Source organism: Nanorana parkeri, unplaced genomic scaffold (assembly GCF_000935625.1).
Source record: "Nanorana parkeri isolate BGI_ZX_2015 unplaced genomic scaffold, ASM93562v1 scaffold291, whole genome shotgun sequence".
In the NCBI taxonomy this organism is placed as follows: domain Eukaryota; kingdom Metazoa; phylum Chordata; class Amphibia; order Anura; family Dicroglossidae; genus Nanorana; species Nanorana parkeri.
In genome coordinates, this window is record NW_017306559.1 from 974260 (window position 1) to 982477 (window position 8218).

An 8218-nucleotide genomic window follows, 5' to 3' on the forward strand; every position below is an offset into this window, starting at 1 on the left:
TTTAGTATTCACTTTGCTCATCATTACACAGTAAAAAGTTTTTAATGCCAGAGTGGTTTTATGTGCATTTCGTAGTTGAAACGATCTGTTTGTCTGAAAGTATATCAATTTCCTTCTTTGTTTCTTAGGGCAAGTTTGTTGCCAAAAAATAAAGCAGCTTGTAAAAGAACAGTTTTACTCACCAGTCCCGAGGCAGCAAAATTCACTCTAAAAACGCCACTGAAATCTTCAGCATCTGACACTTCCACTCGCTGGCTGCTACGTCAGTGGTATGTCCCTACAACCCCAGGGACACACTAATGATGCAGTGACCGGCAGGTGCAGCCATAGTGCACTGCGGGGAATTCAGACACCTGACACACCAGGAAATGTTGGATGCTAAAGATTCCAGCTGCACTTTTAGGTCTGCAAGGGAGCAGAGATTGGATCTGTCTGCAAGGGATTAGTAGGTAAAATTCTTGTTTTTTACAGAGTTGCTTTTAAGCTGAATAGCTAAATGCACAGATAAAATACATACAAGAAGCTGTTTTACCTGTCGGATGATTACATTTCTCTCTATTCAGTTGTGAAATATACACAGCTCACAGGGCTGTGCCAGGGCAAACGCCAAGTTTATTAACAAGGTCTTGCCCTCCCCTAGTCTTTGCTTGGACAATGAACCGAGATGAAGCAAACTGATAAGCTCATCTCTCAGAAGCAGCTCAACACAGGCATAGTGAAGTTGTCCTTTAAAGATTTCCCTTACATCTACCACAGTACTAACCTTTAGCCCCACTCCCGAGTTTTTCACTGTGCAGTTTTGCCTGGTACAGCAGTGTCCAGCCCCTCCTACCTATGCTTGTCACACAGCCTATTTATTTACTATGGCTGGTCCATACTCGTGGCAGCTCCCAGACATTCCAAATATTATGGCTGCTGCCATAAAGATTAATGGGCTAAATAACCTGCAAATGCAGTACTAGTTGGATGCTGTCAAGACTTCTTTAAACAAAGGTTGTGCAGCTTTGGGCATGGCTGCATACTGAAGAATTCGGGAGTGATGGTAACTATTTAGTAGGTGGCTTACATGGGGTAGGGAGGGCATTTAAAGAGTGAACATGTAACCTCATTAAACATTAAAGAAGATACAATATTTAGGTGTTTGCAGTAATTGCAATGCTACAAAATATGGACCATTCTTAACTTTATTCACTAGCCACATGGCTAACGTGGTCTGAAAATGGGTTAAAATACACTCCAAAGGATAACTTCACTAGAGACTAGATGCCGGGCTGCCTGCTCATTAACGCCTCTATAGACTCGAATGACATGTGGCTCCTTCTATACAGATATATGGATTTTTGTAATTACAATAACTTCTACTTTAAATTGTATTTGGGGAAAGGAACCAATGTGGGTTGGTCTGTGTATTATGTGGAACTGTTAAAGCTATTAAATGAAATCATCATTGGTAAACCTAAAGCTCAGTTTGCACTTTTCTCCCAGACAGTAAATGTCTGCGATTTATTACTAACAGAACTTAAAGGAGAATTAAACCTTCGTTTTTTATTTGCATATATCTACTTCTAGCAAGCAGTTGATATATGCAAAAACATTCAAAAAAATAAAAAAAGTTACCAAAAAGGTGAAAACTTACCTGTGTCTCCGCCGCTCGCTCCCATCCGAAGATCTGAAGATTCTCTAGCGGCCGTGAAGGATCATGGGTCAGGCGCATGCACAGTAGAGATTTTCGGCTGTGCGAAGAAGAGAGACACACGGTAAGTCAATGAAAGCAGCTCGGCAGCGTGCACCCGCACAGACTCCGTGCACAGGAAGACACAGCTGTCAGCGCTGGATCAGAGACCGGCAACAGCGCTGGAGGGATTCCTGAAAACTACTGGAAAGAAGATGATGATCGGATTAAGAAGCATCATTTAGGCCCAGTGCAGACCTACGCAATCCCGCATCGTGTGGTCCTGCACAATGCAGGCAGCGATTGCCGCGTGTCCCCATTGATTTCAATGGGGTGACATCCACGCGGCAATTGCAGAAAAAAAGGTATAAGTACCTTTTTTTTTTGCGATACACAACGCAGGGCTGTTTTAGCAGTGATCATGTTCGGAATTGCAGTGGGAAACCGCGCGGTGCACCTGGCGCAACTGGGGGTGCCATTAGAAAATAATAACACCCACAGCACGATCGGTGCACACCTTGGCGACTCCTGACTGTGCAGCCCTTAAAGTGACATTAAACCCTCAGATTTTTTAACATAAACCAATACTGTAATGTGTGCCTTACTGTAATCCATGGTTGTTTCCCTTCTCTTTCCTGCTCTTCCTTTTAAATCCTCATGTCTTCTCATGCTTTGGGAGAACTTCCCTTTTCAGCTCAGGGCCTCTTCCTGTAGTGCTGGCTCAGATTACAAACGTACACACAGACACCATGTATCCATTCCAGAGACAAGGCAGTCTGCTGCAAAACAGAAGTTCTGCAGAGCATGAGAACAGATACAGATTTAAAAGGAAGAGCAGCAAAGAGAAGGGAAAGAACCATGGATTACGGTAAGGCACACATTACAGTATTGGTTTATGTTAAAAAATCTGAGGGTTTATTGTCACTTTAAGGTAAGTCCATAAAGCAGCATTAGGGGGGATTTTGACTTTAATGTCACTTTAAATATAAACTTGGACGTTATTGTGTTTCACTGCTATATATGGCACCTGTCTCTGGCCATGTGAAACGTTGGGACCTTTGTTTCCACTGCCCTGTGTTTATCGAGGACAACTGCAGACTGATATTTTATATGCAAACCAGTCCCAAGGAGTACACAGACCTGTGCTGAGAAGATAAGAATATCTGAATTGGAAAATAAATGGCAATGGCTGATCAATTGCTCACACCTGTGTGAATCCAATTAAAAATGCCTGTCCACATGAGAGGAGCACTTTGATGCTCAGCTCCCAGTGATGTATGACTGAATGTCTCCCTGGGATTAGTGAAGGCATAGTGAGCCGTGTCTCCTCTATAGAAGCCACAGCTTAGACAATGCTGCAGAGTCGATGAGATTCTAAAGAGAAATTCTAAAGAGAATCTGATGTTCAGACATTAAAAGAAAGAGATTTCTACTTGAAAAAATTCACTAAAAGGCTCCAAAATATGAAACACCTGTTTTTATAGTGGTATAGTAAACCCTAACAGTAGTAGTATAGAAGTAGAATAAACCCTAACAATGAACTTCTCTTGTTTCCTTCCCCTTTGTCTTTTAAAAGAAAACCAACCAGTATAATGGTCGGGGAACTTAAACTTTACTATGCAGACCCAGAGGCTGTGTAGCAACATACTGGCCATGTCACAGTACTGACCGCGGAGAACCCATTCTTTCCCCTGTGATGCTGCCTTACAAGAAAGAAGGCTCAACAGATAATCTTATTGGTCAGCTCAGTCACATGACCATGCTGACCAGTCACTGGGACCTTTTTCCATGCTGCTCTATAATATATATATATATTGTTAGTTTGTGTCGAGAGCGATATATACTGTAGCGCATCCACAGACTGTAACTGTATTGTTACCGACAGTCCCTGGAAGCCAGAAGGACAGGCTGCTAATTGTGTGATCACCGCAACAGCCAATAACAATTCACAAATGTCTGACGCATAACAGTCCCTAAAGCAGCCTCTCGCCTTGTGACTTGCTTCAAAGTTAGAACATTGCAGGTGTTGAGGAGACTGAGGAAATGCTTCATTTTGACTGCAGCAGACTGATGATATCATCTAAGCCTAAACAAAGTCACTGGGCTTGGTGTAAAGGAGAGCTTGTTAATGATCGAAGGTAGAGCTGTTCTGAAAAATTATACTATTGTAGTTTAATGTGACATGTCAGGAATGTATTCATTGTAAAGTCACTGAAAAGTATACTTTAAGAAGTATGGTAATGGTTTTAATGACCTTTATAAAGATAGGTCGTGTGCTTGGTAAGGTTGGCACATTTGAGGGTATTTAAGATTCTGGCGTCTTTTGTTTTTTAGACTGCAATGGACCAGCTGCACATGCACTTCACTCAAGCCATCCACAACACCGTGTTTCAGGTGGTTCTGGGTTACGTGGAGCTGTGTGCCGGAAATACGGATACCAAGTTTCAGAAACTGCCCTACAAAGACCTCTGCATGGTATGTATCATCCCATTGTTATCGGCATTCTTATAGCTACATAGAAATTGGTGCAGAATGTTCACCCTGCGTGTTCTACCACAAAAAAAAAATCTCTCTAAAACCACTTGTTGATCTGGACTGGGAGTGAGCACAGATTTGCCATTTTGGATAAATCCATTGGAGTCAACGGCGAATGTGTGTTTTTGTTGCTTTTAAAAGGAGCAGTGGTTTTAAAATGGCTCCTTAGGGTCATGGCTCCATTCATCTATCCCAGACCTGTTCTTGTCGCAAAAAAATGCCCAACATTAGCCTATTAGCCATTAAAAAAAAAAAGGCTGAAAAAAGGAAAATCAAATGAAAAAGTTTAAAGTGACACTACACATATAATAATCAAGTAAACAATACAAGGAAAGCAACACAAATGGGTACATTGTTCTTGTCGTACCGTGCCCATTTAAAAAGAAAAAGAGCTCTGCACATTTATATAGCACGGGGTGTTCCAAAGCCAGATGAGCATGATTCAAAAGAATGGGAGATCAAAAAATAAAGAGCCTGACCACATGACCTGTCAGAATCACATGACCAAGTCTTCTCCAGCCATGGGGTTCTCTCTGCTGCATTAGGCAGAGTGTACTGCAGGAAGTACTGCATTCTCAAAACTTCTTCCCACATTTTATGAATGGGCTTCACAATCTGTAATTTATTTGTAATTCTCATATGTACAGGGGGGGGAGGGGGGGGGGTCAGCTTTTGTAAGCTTATTTAGTGTTGTAGCAGCGTTTGTCATTCTAAAGAGTTGTGCACAGTGCAATAATCCACAGCGACCATTTAGCTAGCATTTGTTAGGGTCCCTCAGGAAAGCGACTCTGAAGGGACTGGAACCCTTCATGGGCCTCGAACCCACGACCCCTGGTAGGACTTGGCTCGTTAAGGTTCCCTGGGATTCGATCGTGCTGCCAGCTTCAGATAAGTACTTTGGAATACTTTGTATTCACTCTATATGCAAAGGTTTATTGTTAAAACAAAAGGTTATATGTGAAACTAAAAGGGGGGGTGGCAGAGCATAAACCAATAAAATTCCTGCACGTATACAAAACTAATCATGATAGTAAGGGTCATGAGACAACCTTTGGGGGGTATTTGTAAAGTAAACAAGCAAAGACACAAACAGATACAATTTGCAAAGACTAACATTTTAGAAACATTGTAAACTTGTTTCTGTAGAATATACTGAAAAACACAATTTTGCTTGCTCAGGGCCCAGTCACACCATCAGGAGTGCGTTCCAGTGCGTTTGGCCAGCTCAGTTTTTTGGGGGTGGGAGGGGGCCTGGTGGTTCATTGAACTCAATGGCACCAGAGCCACGCCTTCCGCCTGACGTGCGATCCCCGGTAACCGAACGCGTGACACATTAGTGCCTGCATTCCGGTTCAGTGTGATCTGCAAAAAATAGTGTTTGCAGCATTTTTTGCAGATCGCACTGGAACGCACTCTTGATGGTGTGGCAGGGACCTTAGACACCAACTATGTACAGTGGGGCAAAAAAGTATTTAGTCAGCCACCAATTGTGCAAGTTCTCCCACTTACAGAAACAGGCAAATTAAATTGATCACCCTCTCAGAATTATGACAGATTGCTGCGAGCAGCTGCAATTTGCATATTTAGATTTTTACTAAATAAAACCCTTATGTTGAAACTTTTTTTTTTCCTAGAGAATATTCTACACTTCAGATATAGCTTTAGCTGTTGCACTTAATCTTTCCACCCATGTGTTGGGAGTACGTGGGAGTCAACGCTTTCTCTTCCTTTTTTTTAATCAAATGGAAAAAATAACCTTGACCCAATTTTTTCCTGACAACTTTAAACCTTCATTATCCTATAACACCAGAGATTGTTGATCCAGGGAATATCCAATTGCCTTAGGGGCTCGGGAAGGATTTTTTGTTGGAGCAATTTGGACTGTCCTTTAAAAGAAAGGGGTTTTGCCTTCCTCTGGATCAGCTGTGGGTTCCTGTATATGGAGATTTTCAATTTATTTATTATTTTTTTTTCAGTTGGTTGAACTCGATGGACTTTTTTTCCTTTCACATTAAGTTTATTAAACATATTCCAAAAATAACATTCAGCATTTACGTACAGAGAGCGACCAAAAAATCCAGTAATAACAATTAGGGATGCAGCGATACTAGTATCACCGACTAGTAACACCGATGCAGAGTATTTGGGCGAGTACTTGCACTCCCCCTAAAGCTCTGATGCCTAGCTCGATACTTCCGGTATCAGGAAGCCGAGCAGCGAGTCATTACACGCTGCCCGGCTTCCTGATTGGCCGGGAAGCCGGCTCCATGCTCCCCCATCACTTGTGACGGGGGAGCATGGAGCCGGCTTCCCAGCCAATCAGGAAGCCAGGCAGCATGTAATGACTCGCTGCCCGGCTTCCTGATTGGTTGGGAAGCCGGCTTCATGTTCCCTCATCACCTGGTGACTAATCGGGAAGCCGGGTAGCGAGTCTTTACACGCCTCCCGGCTAATCAGGAAGCCAAGTGGCGAGTCATTACCACGCTGCCTGGCTTCCTTAATGGGACTTCCGGTATCAGCGAATACCGGAGAAAAAATATTGGTACTCGATACCGAAATACCGGTCTCAGTGCATCCCTAATAACAATATATCAGTCAGAGTAAAAATAATTAGTCCTCTCACTACTCTATACTTGAAGGCACCTTTTTATAAATATAAGAACTTATCAATGTGGGAAAGGGGGATGAAGGGAGAGGAAGAAGGAAAGGCACTAAAAGAAAGACACAGCGTAAGAATGAACGGCAAACAACTAAGAAGGAAAAAGAGAAGAAAAAATGTAGAAAGTAACCTCTCAGTAACTTCCGCCAGGGAAATGATAATGGTAATACCATTAAACCAAAGAAGGGAGGGCTCTCTATCACAGCATATACGATACCAGTACTACCCGCTCCGGTGGTCACAAAGCCAACAGTGTCTAAGGGCCTCCTTAAGATACAGTGATTGAGAGTGTTGAGTTGATCTGGAAAGGTTTGAGAATCGCAATAAAGGATCCATGCAGACTACATATTGTAGCACCTACCCGCCAGGGATATGATAACGGTAATACTATTTAACCAAAAAAGGAGAGCTTTCTATTGCAGCATCTATACGATACCAGTACTACCAGCTCCATTGGTCACATAGCCAACAGTGTCTATGGGCCTCCTTAGCATACAGTGATAAAGAGAGTGTTGAGTTGATCTAGAAAAGGTTTGAGAATCAATAAAGGATCCATGCAGACCACATATTGAAGAACAAAGCCATCCTATTCTCATCAATAGCCACCATCTCCTCCATTCGCATTAAGCCATTTAGAGCATCCAGCAATTCCACCATGGATAGAGTAGGAGTCGGTTTCCAGTGTCGAGGAATCACTAATATAGCTGCAAAAAGGAAGAATCTAAGAATCGTTCTTTCGGCAGCAGAGATAGCCCCAGGTAACAGTCACCAAAGATAGGCGAGGGGAGTTCATAACATCCGTCAAGTAAGCAGAGGTCTAAAGACAAAGCACGTTATCCCAAAAAGTACAAATCGGAGGGCATTTCCAGCACACATGTAAAAGACTACCAGCAGGTAGAAAAACATTTAAGTCTGACTGGGAATAAATACCACCAGGACATCAACTTAATACGTTCCTGAATGGAGCTGGAAAGCCTATTGTGTCTTTTTTTAAACCTAATTATGAAAACCCTTTTTTTCTTCGTTTTCTAAGTGTTCCATAATTATCACCACTAGATTTCAGTTTGAGTAATTTGTCTCTTTCAAATCAAGGTCTGTACACTCCGCAGACCCCGGGGACCTTGAAGAATTAATTGAACTGTATTCATTGTTACTACAGCTAAACAGTCATTTTATTTGCATGATGGGACAGCCGTGTGCATTTTTGCCCACAGGCCGCCAATTAATCATTTATTTATTTTTTGAATATTGTTTATGATTGTGTAGCATACATATTAAAGGGTTATTAAACCCTTAGCGTGTTTTTGCATATATATAAGGCTAGCAAGCAGTAGATGTATGCAAAAGCATTT

The 8218-nt window shown here is 42.2% G+C and overlaps 1 protein-coding gene across 1 annotated transcript in view; it reads left to right on the forward strand.

The window, feature by feature from the left end:
• The window catches only part of VPS50 (VPS50, EARP/GARPII complex subunit), a 147074-nt gene that overhangs the window by 83844 nt on the left and 55012 nt on the right, over positions 1 to 8218 (forward strand). Inside the window, exon 12 of the mRNA XM_018557585.1 lies at positions 4007 to 4147. Within this exon, the coding sequence (XP_018413087.1) occupies positions 4007 to 4147 (141 nt within the window). The remainder of the gene's footprint in view (positions 1 to 4006; positions 4148 to 8218) is intronic.